The sequence below is a fragment of the Carassius auratus genome, unplaced genomic scaffold (assembly GCF_003368295.1).
Source record: "Carassius auratus strain Wakin unplaced genomic scaffold, ASM336829v1 scaf_tig00014999, whole genome shotgun sequence".
Lineage (NCBI taxonomy): Eukaryota > Metazoa > Chordata > Actinopteri > Cypriniformes > Cyprinidae > Carassius > Carassius auratus.
In genome coordinates this window covers 60001-72500 of record NW_020524535.1, presented here as the reverse complement: position 1 = coordinate 72500, position 12500 = coordinate 60001, and the positions used below count along the sequence as shown (strand labels likewise).

At 44.2% G+C, this 12500-nt stretch overlaps 1 protein-coding gene and 1 pseudogene across 3 annotated transcripts in view; one reads left to right on the top strand and one right to left on the bottom strand.

Annotated features, from left to right (window-relative positions):
- LOC113074537 (cytoplasmic dynein 1 heavy chain 1-like) overlaps positions 1-4338 on the bottom strand; it is a 38794-nt pseudogene extending 34456 nt beyond the window's left edge.
- A 3453-nt stretch (positions 4339-7791) lies between these two features.
- LOC113074527 (serine/threonine-protein phosphatase 2A 56 kDa regulatory subunit gamma isoform) overlaps positions 7792-12500 on the top strand; it is a 7784-nt gene continuing 3075 nt past the window's right edge. For 2 of the 3 annotated variants that reach the window (XM_026247368.1, XM_026247369.1), the window contains exons 1-9: positions 7792-8009; positions 9826-10025; positions 10145-10255; positions 10884-10976; positions 11065-11195; positions 11299-11358; positions 11434-11542; positions 11619-11672; positions 11753-11923. In XM_026247368.1, the coding sequence (XP_026103153.1) occupies positions 7946-8009; positions 9826-10025; positions 10145-10255; positions 10884-10976; positions 11065-11195; positions 11299-11358; positions 11434-11542; positions 11619-11672; positions 11753-11923 (993 nt within the window). In that variant the 5' untranslated portion in view covers positions 7792-7945. Of the gene's footprint in view, positions 8010-8034; positions 8175-9825; positions 10026-10144; positions 10256-10883; positions 10977-11064; positions 11196-11298; positions 11359-11433; positions 11543-11618; positions 11673-11752; positions 11924-12500 lie in introns of those variants that run through there. The other variant, XM_026247370.1, reaches the window with a different exon arrangement.

Sequence of the window (12500 nt, the reverse complement as noted above, 5' to 3'; positions counted from 1 at the left end):
AGTCCGTCCACTTCCTTCACGTTCTCGTAGGCCAGATTGACCTCCTCGATGGCGTTGACGTCTGCGGCATCCAAGAGCACCTCGGCCACCTTCATATCGTCGGGCTCGGCCGTCTTCCCCTGAGCATGCTGGGTAACGGCAGACACCTGGAGAGAGACATAGACTGCATTAGCTCTGTTCTGATTGGTCCGTCAGCAGACTCCAGGGTGTGTTATTGTAGATAACAGGTAAATATCACAGACTCATCCGGATCACTGCAGTCAGCTCTACACGCTCTGAAGCTTTATGATTGGTTGGCTGATAATAAAATATTAGAACTCAATTCAATATTAGAGCATTGCATTAGCAGCGCAAGGTTGTGGGTTCGATTCCCAGGGAACAATGTCAGGTAAAAACTGTTTCCACAAAGTTACTTTGGATAAAAGCATCTGCTAAATGCCTGAATTTAATTTAATTTAAGTCATCCTGGTATCGCAGACTCTTTCACACAAACGCAAAAGGAAAAGCAGGTTTCCTGGTCAGGAATCATTAATCTCTGACTGGTCAACAACAGAATGGTCAGAAGCCGTCGGGTCACACCTGAGGTCGGAGCACTCGGACGATGACGGCTCTCAGCTGCTCGTGCTGTCGTCTGAAGCGTCTCATGTGGTCCAAGCGGGACTGGAGCTTCCTGTGCGCCGGACTGAGACGCCACACCATCTTCAGGTTCTCCTCCCTCTTCCTCTTCACGATGTCCCTCAGGAGCACCTGCAGCTTCTCGTACTCGTCCTCCCACGTCTGGAAGACCTCGAAACACGCCACCATCACCTGCGCAGGAAGCAAACAAGACTTCAGAAACTCTAATCTGCGATCTGGTTCTGTGTGTTATTCTCAAGCCGAGGGGCGAGTACCTTCTCAAACTCCTCGTACGCTACATGCATGAGCTTGCGGGTGCCCAGCACTTTGAGCAGCTGAGAGCTCAGGTCTCTGGAGATGGCCTCCACCAGACGCAGCGCACGCTGGATGGGGTACTTGGTGTTTCGGATCTTGCGCAGGTGAGTGAAGATGGCCACCAGCGCCTGCCGGATCTTGTCCAGCTCAGTGGCCGACAGGAGATCGTTGAGAGGGAAGTCCTTCATCAGAGGGTTGTAGTCGTTCACCGTCTCCACAGCCTGCTTCAGACCTGAGAGAAACAGCAGAGCGGTCACAAGCGTGACGGAGCACAGCGTGAGATCTCCCTCGGACAGACGGCTCACCCGTGTCTGTGTCGAAGCTGACCGTGGCGTGGAAGCGTTTGCCGTGTTTGAGGATGTCGAGCGTCAGCAGCACCTCGGGACTCTCTCTCTTCTCCTGGATGCGGTTCAGAGCTCGCTCCAGGTTCAGCCAGAAGCTGATCTCCTGCAGAGCCGTTCCAGACGCCGGGTCTCGGTCCAGTTTAGTCACCTGAAACACACCGACACAATCCTGTAACCCTCATCGACTGTAGGCCTGCGCCACATATACACCAAAAACACTGCAGATGAGCTCCACACAGATCAGCATCAGGGATAACAAACTTAACTTTCTGACATTGAAAAATTCATTGAACCTTGAATTAAAACAGATATAAGATAAGGTACACGTTTTGTTCAGCATCATATTTGCTGCTTCAGGCTTTTATGGATCATACAGGCTGATAACATGTAGAAAGAAACTGATCCGTTTTATTCAGAGATTAAAAAGAAGCAAAAATTGGTGTCAAAGCAGCATTAGAGTGTAACAGAAGAAGGTGATCTGAAGCACATCTCAAACCTTCTGTATCTCCCGGATCCAGCGGTTGACTCCGGACTGAAGCTGGTTCAGGAAGCTGGGATCCTCCACTTTATCTCCGAAGTCTGTGACCTTGGGCTTGTCTCCGCGCTCGTAGCACTGCTTGGCCACGTTGGTGATGATGGGGTGTATGAGCAGACTGATCTCGGGGATCTCGATGTTCTGCTGCAGGTGCAGTAAGCCCATCTCCAGCTCCGCGATCTTCTTCTCCACCGAAGGAGCCATCTTATCCCCATCCCTGCGCACACACACACACACACACCGTGAGGACCGGCTCTCACCTGACTCTCTCTCTCTCTCGCTCCGAGCAGACCTCACCTGTCAGCTTTACCAGACTCCCGGATGTAGGACTTGAAGTAGGGAGCCACAGCGTTGCTGATGAAGGAGTGCAGCGTCTCGTACGGAGAGTCTTCGCTCAGAGTCAGGACTCGCACCTGAGTGGAGATGGGTTTATCTGCATCGATCACAGCGGTCCGCTTGATCAGAGCCAGGCTGGAAGAGCACGGATATCATCAGAACACAACACCAGAACACAGAAACAAACAAACACACACACACACAGTCATCAGCTTCACACACACACACACACACATCAGCTCCTCACACACACAGTCATCAGGTCCACACACCTGTTTGATTTGAGCCCGTAGTGGATGTCGATGCTGATGCTGTAGGAAATGCACTCGCGCTCCTCCTCTCCTTCATCTCCTACATCCTCTGCAGAACAACACACAACCGTTAGTGATCAATCAGCTCACGTCTGACATGAAGAAAACATGAGCATGTGAAATAAATCAGCAGCATGTATAGACTAAATATACTGGCGCTTCAAAATACAGTGATTAATTCATTACAAATTATTCCTCATTTTAACCAATGAATACATTTTAAGAAATGTTTCCACATCAGTTGTTTAAATACACAGCAGCGCACTGAAGCGCTGTCCGTCTGACAGCAGGGGGCGCTGAGGGAGCCGTTGCCCCGGTAACACCGTAAACACAACAGCAGTGTTGCCAAGTCTGCAGTTTTCCCCCGGATCAGCGTCTTTAACACAGTTGTGTTCACATTAACCTGATGATATTTATCTCCTGGAACATGAATGGGAAGGATCTGTTGTGAGCACCTGGCAACCCTGAACAGGACTGTTTACTACGGTGTTCTTCACATCACTGAACACCTGAATTAGACTTAACAGGATATTTATTTTCAAACTTTTACATTATAATCTGAACTACAACATGCCCTAGATATGCCCCTTCCATTAAGCCTCTATTAGTTAATTCATTAATTAACACAAACTACCAGAGAAAAATTATTACATTTAACATTTAATAACATTTTAATAAAATTTAAAGTTGTAACTGTATTCTTTAATGAAGATAACACGAACAGCTGTATTTTTTAAACAAAGAATAAAAACTTCTGTAGCAAATGTAGCTATTGCTCATATCTAATGTTAATCCATTAACTAAGATTAACTAACGAGATCTTATTGTAATGTGTCAGCTATTGTGCTTTTGAATTATTTTGCACTTTAATCTGTTTGAAACATTTCCTTCATACATGTTTTGTGTATTTTCTTACTGTATTGGAACGTTCACTTGTGTTTGTTATAAGAAAAAAGCTATTAAACCCAACAGGTGTTACTGTATCATGACAACAATTGTAACTTATTTCAATACCGCGGTAATACCGTGGTCCATGCTGAATCTGATACCGTCACATCCCGAATTCAGCATCCGCTTTTTGCGTTACTGCTGGAGTCTGAACACACACACACACACACACACACACACACACACACACCCCCCCGCGCGCGAGCACAGAGCGTCGCAGTCTCGATCAGATGGCGTCGATCGTGACGTCACTGATCTGCAGTGCAGCAAACACGCCCTGAACGCGAATCAATCACTTATTAGTCACTTTCACCATCAGCCTCTTTACATCACCGTTTTTTAAATTAACATATGGTGAACTATAATTTTGACAGTTGAAAGTAAGGCGTCAGACAGGGCGGGGCTACACAGACCCTGCGATGATTGATTGCAGTAAAATATCATTAGATCGATGACAGTCACAGCAAAACCGCGCCCAGATATCGAGATGCAGGTCATCTGAGCTTAATCACACGTGTGAGAGACTTTAACCCTTCATGTGTGTTTAATGCATGATCATGCGGTGCGACTTTTAACCTTTCAGCGCGTTCCGTTCCACCAGAATCGAGTGAATCTGAGGATCTGAGAGGAACTTTCTCATCTGCTCGAGCGCGCTCTTCTCCTCCAGCGCGCTCTCGAGAGAAGCGGGCGCGTCGCCGCCATCTTCCAGTAGCAGCGGCACGAGCTTTCGGATGTGTTTCTGCAGAACCGACGCGTCCGCTACCGTCTGTACAGCGGCAGAGACCTCCATCCCGCCGCCGCCGTCCTCTCCTCCGCCACCGTCAGACATTTCCCGCCGCAGCGAAGCGCAAAGAACCGATGATGGAGCTGTGAGAGAGATCCGCTGTATCACGGACTCCGACTCATCACCGGAATGACCAGCGCCCCGCGCGTCGCCGAACCTTATTGTTTCACGGAAGTCTGTGATATGTAGTTTTTCCACCGGCCGAACAAACGAGTGAAGGTGACACTAGAACTACAAATCCCAGAAAGCCGAGAAGCGTCTCGCGCTCGCGCGTATCTACTGCAATACAACAAAGAAAAACCGTTTCTGCTGCAAATATACGAAAAAAACAAACAAACAATAAAATAAAAAATGCATATGCAAATAAGGTTATGAGTGCCCGTTATAATATTAATCGCATATCAGCTGATGCTAGTGATACATGTGAATTTGTATTGTATTGACAAAATAATTCTTATAAAATGTGTCAGACTGATTGAAAGTCTTTTTTAATTTGTTTTATGTTTCTGGGTTATTTTTCATGTTTTTCATGTCCAAAAATTATTCAGACACCAAATATAATTTTCTATATATTTTGTTTACCAGTGTGTGTAGTTCATTTATTTAAGTGAGTATAGCAAAATAAAGAAAACTGACATTATACCCAAAGACAGTGGACTACTTAAGCATCGCTGTAAATGATCAACAAAGTATTGATTATTGTGTAAAAAAAAAATTGTCTGAAGTTTTGGTTGATTGTAATCCATTGCATACCTTTCTATCAAAGTTATCTGACGTTATCAATATTAATTTGTTCTGACTGTTCTGAGTTCTTCTTATAATTTATTACCATTATCTAAATTATAGCGAATAAACAGTGATAATGTGAGAAATGTTGAAAGTGTCTGAATACATTTGTTTTGACTGTATATTTAAACACTGAACACTATGCAGTGCTGTTCTACATTTGATTATTCGGGTTCTGTACCTGGACACAACTACACACTTGTAAAAAACTTAAACATTGTGGAAACTGCACAAATAAATAAACAGAACGAAGACACAGGGCCTGCTGACCCCAGCTCTGAATAACGGTACTGAGTCTGGACAGCACTGGACCTGAGCGACTGACGTCACGAGACACGCACCTGCCAGCCCGCGCGCGCACGTGTGAGTGTCAATCCCGCGCGCGCTCACAGATCTGTCACTCATGATGCCGCACAAGTCAAAGAAAGACAAGGTGACACTTAAGAAGTTCTTTGATGGATTAACTTTTATATTCGTAGATCATCTTTTAGGCAGATTAGCTCAATTAACAGTCTGTATCTTGTTCTGTCATAAATGTTCAGTCTGAGAGATCCAGCAGAAGGGGAAGCAAACAGCATGAAGATGATCAGGGCTCTGATAATGAGGTAAATATCGATTATTAGGATGAAAAGTGGTCAACTCTCAGATGATTTGACTTTGCAGCATCTCATGTTAGATTTTTTTATTTTTATTTTACCAGTGTTAACAGTATTCAGCTAGACTTTATAAAGTGTTTATCTTAACTTCAGCAGGAATAGATCAGATGGAACCTGTTTATAGTGATTTATTATTCACTATAATTAATATTAATATTATTTATTATTAGCACAGCACAGGTCTATATATAAAATCTCTTTAATTTCAGTTGATTTGCTATTTAATACCAGTTCATTTGATTGTATTACTATGTAAGTTTAAGGAGAATCAGTATTATAGTATTTCCAGAGTCATGCTGGTAAACAACAACATTTAACAGATCTGACCGAAGGAAACATGAACCGCAGAAGATCACACTACTGTCCAAACACTATTGAGTGTAAAACAGCCGGTCTCATTCTGCTGGGAATATAGCACAGATCCGTGGATAACTGATTCCTCCAGCAGGAAGTGGTGTGTGTAACAGGAAGCTGCTGTGTGTGACTCTGGTTTCAGAAGAAGAGTGTGTGCTCCAGGAAGCCTCCCAGCGCTCAGCTGCTGCGCTCCAAACACACGTCTGACCCCAGCGCTCTGAAGAAACATCGCAGACTGAGCACCTCGTGTTTCCCCGTCAGCCTCGAGCGAGAGCTGCTGCCGCTGGACACACTCTCAGGTGATTCAGAGAGAGCCACGGCCTCCTGACGAGCAAAGCCTCTAACGAGAGACACCAGCACATCACACAAACACACTGAAATATTATTCTAGTGTAAATCATCTGTTTTCTGTGTGAATCTGTGTTAAAGTGTAATGTATTTCTGTGATGCTCCGCTGTATTTTCAGCATCATTCCTCCAGTCTTCAGTGTCACATGATCTTCAGAAATCAGAATAATATGATGACTGCTCAAGAAACATGAAGATTATTATCAATAATTAAGTAATAATATAGTAATCAAGTACTTCTGATCTAATAAATGCAGGTTTGATGAGCAGAAGAGACTTCTTTAAAAGCCTCACTGCTGATCTCGACTGCATCAGATTTGTCCGTTCTAATCAGGCCTTATATTAAGAATTGATGCTCCAGTGGATTCTGGTCTTTCTTTAATCAGCAGGATGCAGAGTCATGCATAATTTAGATCTCAGTGGATGCTCGTGCATCTCAATGACACGCTGTCTTCCAGATCATCTAGACACCCGCTGGGTTAGTGTCACACTTCTGTCAAAGCCTCGCTCTCTGACACTCATGAAAGCACTAGAAACATGCGCTCAATTCTTGAATCAATGAGTGAACTGAAAGTTAAGACCTAAACTAAACAAGCCAATAATATAAGAATAAACGCTCTAAAATCATCATTTTATCAGAGTCAGAATCACTCAAGACAGACAAGGTTATCTTATTTCTTATTTGAAAGCATCCTGTTTGCCCTTACAGAATCCAGCACCAGATCAATGCCCCGCTGAACTGCATTCATAAATATTGACTTTGAATGGAAAGTAGTTTAGGATTAGTAGTTTGTGTGTGTTTGTCAGGATAAATGTTATAAATCCTTCAGCAGATGTCACAGGAGATCCTGTTATACAGCAACTGCAGAAACATCCTTCAGTTTAACAGCGACTCTATTGTCTTCTGTAGAGCCTGTTTGAATCTTCAAAGCAGAATTTGAATTTTTAAACATTAATAACACTATTATTTTCATGTTTATCACTCTGAAGTATCTGATCCAGCCCGCTGTGAACATCTCAGATTCTAATGTAAAACTGAAGGAAGGCTGTTTGCTTGTAGTTTTTATGACCTTTGGTGTGATTTGAAAAGGAGGCTGTGGATGAGAAGTGTTTTAGTAGTGGATCAGAAGAGCTCTGTGTGCTGCAGTGTGTTAGTGGTGGAGTTTAGATGCACAGGAAGATGTGAGGCTTTCCTGCGTTCAGTGCCGGAGTGATTCAGACTCTGTGTGTTGTTCAGTGTCTCTCTGTTTGTTTTCTCAGGCTTCAGCAGGAGTCACACACACACACACACACACACACACACACACACACACACACAGAGTAATGAGGCGTGACAGCTTTAGATGTGTGCTGGAGGACCCGTAAGTCCCGCCTCCTCCTGGGCAGGAGACCAATAGGGTTCCACCTGCAGGGGCCTGCTGATGTCACTGCTCCTGTGTGCAGTGGACCAATGGGCTCGTAGCTCCTGATGACATCATCCAGCAGTCGGTTCCTCCAGCACACAGCTTCATTTTCTGCTCAGCTTTTGTGTTCAAATGGAGTCTGCTCTGGCGGTGTAGGAGCTTCTGTGTTTTATCTGCGGCGTGTGCTGACATGCAGCTCGTCTGAGGCAGGATGGTGGTAGACGCTCCTAATCCCAACGGGCCGTTCCCGCCGGTGGCTCTCATGCACTTCAGAGGTGAGTGATCTGTGTCTCACGCCGCTCGCTGATGGACTGTGAGGGTCACTCGCCTCGTTTCCTGACCGATCTGTGTGTTTGAGGCACTGCATGAGACCGAAGGCTGTAGTTAGCGTCTCCTGCCCATCCCCCCACCACTCCAGCAGTGATGTCACAGGAAGTGAGGTCAGAGAAGAAGGAAGGGGGTTGTGTTTGTGTGTTACGCTGTTTAACAGCATTTCTCTCATTCTGAATGGCATACAATGGTCACACAAGTGACAGAGAGTAAACCCTGTGTGTGTGTGTGTGTGTGTGTGTGTGTGTGTGTGTGTGTGTGTGTGTGTGTGAGTGAGAGAGAGAGAGAGAGAGAGAGCTAGCGTGTGTGTGTAATAGAGAGAGTGACAGTGTGTGTGTGTGTGTGTGTGTGTGTGTGTTCTTGTTTTTGTATCATATCAGGACACAACTCTGTATAATGACATGGGTATGACACAGGTATTACAAGGAGAGGGTGACTTATGAGGACATAACCCATGTCCCCATTTTTCAAAACATTTATAAATCATACAGAATGAGTTTTTTTGAGAAAGTAAAAATGCACAAAGTTTCCTGTGAGGGTTAGGGTTAGGTGTAGGGTTGGTGAAGGAGATAGAATATACCGTTTCTACAGAATAAACACCATTACACCTATGGGATGAACACACTCTACACAGAAACAAACGTGTGTGTGTGTGTGTGTGTGTGTGTGTGTGTGTGTGTGTGTGTGTGTGTGTGTGTGTGAGCGATAACCAATATCTCTTTAAATTTGAAAACCGATAACCAATATATTGGTTGATAAATCAAAATCTTGATTTTTATTTCATTTTGAACACCTGATCACAGAAAGAGTCTCACTGTTACCTGTCTGAAATACTACAACATAAATCAAACATATACAGTACAGCAGATTAGTTTGAACCAGTGCAAGTTTCCGATCATATTTCAAGTTATTAAAAAAGCATCATAGAGCACACTGTGCATCTAAAGTGTCTCTGAAGGAAATATTATCTATTATTATTATTTAGCGGTTTTCATATATCTGCCAAATTTTCTTATAGGACTGATAACGATAACAGTAAAAATGAACTTTCATCGGCCCAAACCGATATGGTGGCTGATATAATGTTTATATGGTACTTTACATGGTTTGAAAGGTTCAGAAGTGATTTTATGAGTCAGTCGGAGAGCGATGCTTTTATCCACGTGTCAGAGGCTTTACGGATTCATATGAACTACGGCTGAAGTCGACTTTAACCAGATATCGGTTAGTCCCTTCAGTGTGTGTGTAAACGTGACGCTTCTCTTCACCGCTGCTCTGTGTGTTTCACGTGCTCTCATGTAAACATGTAATACACTGCTGGCGTTTGGTTCGGATCAGATAACACTCTCGTGTGCGGAGCATGTGCCATTACTGAAATCATAATCACACCAGACAGGAACCGCTCTGAAAGATTTGAGAAGAATGTGGAAAGAGCTTATAAGAGAGTTACTATCGGTGTTTAAACAGGATATTGTGTGTGTGTGTGTGTGTGTGTGTGACGTGATTAGACCTGTATTATAACATCAGTCCAGCTCAGATCAGCTCGGCCTGAGAATGTAAGTCTAGATTTTGATCTCAAACCATTTTAATGTTGGGAAAGGGACTGGTTAACCTCACACAAGAAACCTTTATCACAGTTAATAAGCACCTGTGGGCTTCTGTGTATCACATGCACTGAGCTCATCATCCTCATCATCCTCATCATCTTCATCATCCTCATCATCTTCATCATCTTCATCCTGGTCTGATGGTGTCTTCCAGATGTGGCTCCGGCCGAGCAGGAGAAGCTCTTCATCCAGAAGCTGCGTCAGTGCTGCGTTCTGTTCGACTTCCTGTGTGATCCGCTCAGTGACCTGAAATGGAAGGAGGTGAAGCGGGCGGCGCTGAGCGAGATGGTGGAGTACATCAACCACAACCGCAGTGTGATCACGGAGCCCATCTACCCAGAGGTGGTGCACATGGTGAGTCCCTCATGATCTTCTCACTCTTCACTGACACGGACTTCACATGCTCTTCACACGCATGACCCATGTGAGATGCTGTTCAGGGTCAGGGAGCTGATGTTGTGTCTGTGTTGTAGTTTGCGGTGAACATGTTCAGGGCTCTTCCGCCCTCATCGAACCCCACGGGAGCAGAGTTCGACCCGGAGGAGGATGAACCGACTCTGGAAGCAGCGTGGCCTCATCTACAGGTGCTTCCTGACACCGTTCACAGCGTATCTGACCGCTTCTGACCAGTGCACAACCAGTGATGAGCTGCTACACGGCCGGCCACACATTAGGAATAATTACTCAGAAACTGCATTTATTCAATCACAAATACAGTAAAAATAGTGATATCTTTTTCCAGTGTAAATCATCTGTGTTCTGTGTGAATCTGTGTTAAAGTGTAATGTATTTCTGTGTTGCTCCGCTGTATTTTCAGCATCATTCCTCCAGTCTCCAGTGTCACATGATCTTCAGAAATCAGAATAATATGATGCTTTACTGCTCAAGAAACATTTCTGATTATTATCAGTGTTGAACACAGCAGCACAATATTTCTGTGGAAACTGTGACACACTTCCATTCAAGAGTCAGGCGTAAAGACGAAAAATCTTTGACTTTTTATTCAAATGTTGTTGTTTTTTTGTTATTTAATACTTTATTCATTAAGGATGCGTTAAATTGATCCAAAGTGAGAGTAAAGACATTTAGAATGTTGCAAAAGATTTCTATTTCAAATAAATGCTGTTCTTCTTTATGTTTCTATTCATCTGTGAATCCTGAAAAATATCAGTATCCTCATATATAAATATAATATCTCTCTGTTTCTCAAAGCTGGTGTACGAGTTTTTCCTGCGGTTTCTAGAGTCGCCCGACTTTCAGCCGAATATCGCAAAGAAATACATCGACCAGAAGTTTGTGATGCAGGTATGCAGATATTTCCCTTCACTGTATAGAAGCTGAAGTCTCAGTTTGAGTTCAGACGTGTGAGAGACTGCTTCTGAACTGATTTCAGCTTCTGGAGCTGTTCGACAGTGAAGATCCACGAGAGAGAGATTTCCTGAAAACCACCCTGCACCGAATATACGGGAAGTTTCTCGGGCTGCGCGCTTACATTAGAAAGCAAATTAATAACATATTTTACAGGTGAGCAGTGCCTTCATGCTCCGTGTTAGTGGTCTGATAACACAGTCTTCTCTGGAAGAAGGTTCAGGTTTGTGTGTAAGTGTCTCTCTGTGTGTGTTTGCAGGTTTATTTACGAGACGGAGCATCACAACGGAATCGCAGAGTTACTGGAGATCCTGGGCAGGTAAAACATCAGCTGTCCCGGTGCATGCTGGGAAATCTTCTGATCCCTGACAGCTGTGTTTCTTCTGTCCGACAGCATCATCAACGGCTTTGCTTTACCATTAAAAGAGGAGCACAAGATCTTCCTGCTGAAGGTGTTACTGCCGCTGCACAAAGTGAAGTCTCTGAGCGTCTATCACCCGCAGGTCAGTCCACGCTCCGCTCATTACACACCGGTCACTCACACTGACCAGCGCTTAACACCGTCTCGTCTCGCTCCAGCTGGCGTACTGTGTGGTTCAGTTCCTGGAGAAGGACAGCACGCTCACTGAACCGGTAAGACCACACACGCTCAGACAGCATTCAGTGCATTATGGGATTGATGCGACCCATGAGGCTTTGCTGCCGCTGTGCAGGTGGTCATGGCTCTCCTCAAATACTGGCCCAAGACTCACAGTCCGAAGGAGGTGATGTTCCTCAACGAGCTGGAGGAGATCCTGGACGTGATCGAGCCGTCCGAGTTCGTGAAGGTCATGGAGCCGCTCTTCCGTCAGCTGGCCAAGTGTGTGTCCAGTCCTCACTTCCAGGTGAGTGAAGAGTTTCAGACGTCAGTCAGAGCTCCAGAAGGATCCAGATTCATTCTTTGTCTCCTTCATACGACATACATGTGATGTAGAGCACTGACATGTTCCTCATCCAACAGTGAAACAACGAAAAGAACCAACATACACTTAATAAGAATAGAATGTTATAAACTATCAAGAGTATGAGTGTGCTGTTGAGGAAAGAATAAAATTGAGATTTTTGTAAAATTAACCTTGAAATTGTTACATTTAAAAATATTCATAATTAGACCAGTTACTTTTACTGATTGCATGATTACATCAGTGTTGGGGTAACGGATTACAGCAACGCGAGTCATGTAATCAGATTACTTTCCCAAGTACTTTCCCAGGGTCAAACACCAGCAAAACAGTAATATCCAAGAAAATCCAAAGGAGTAATCCAATAAACAGGCAATGATCAGGACAGGCAGCACACAATCAAAAACAAGAAACAGTCCAAGATCAAAAACATGAAGGCAAGGAAACTCAAAAACAAGGAAACTAGGAAACATCACAGGCTATCAAACATCAGTAAGAGTTATATATAGTGTGTGACTGA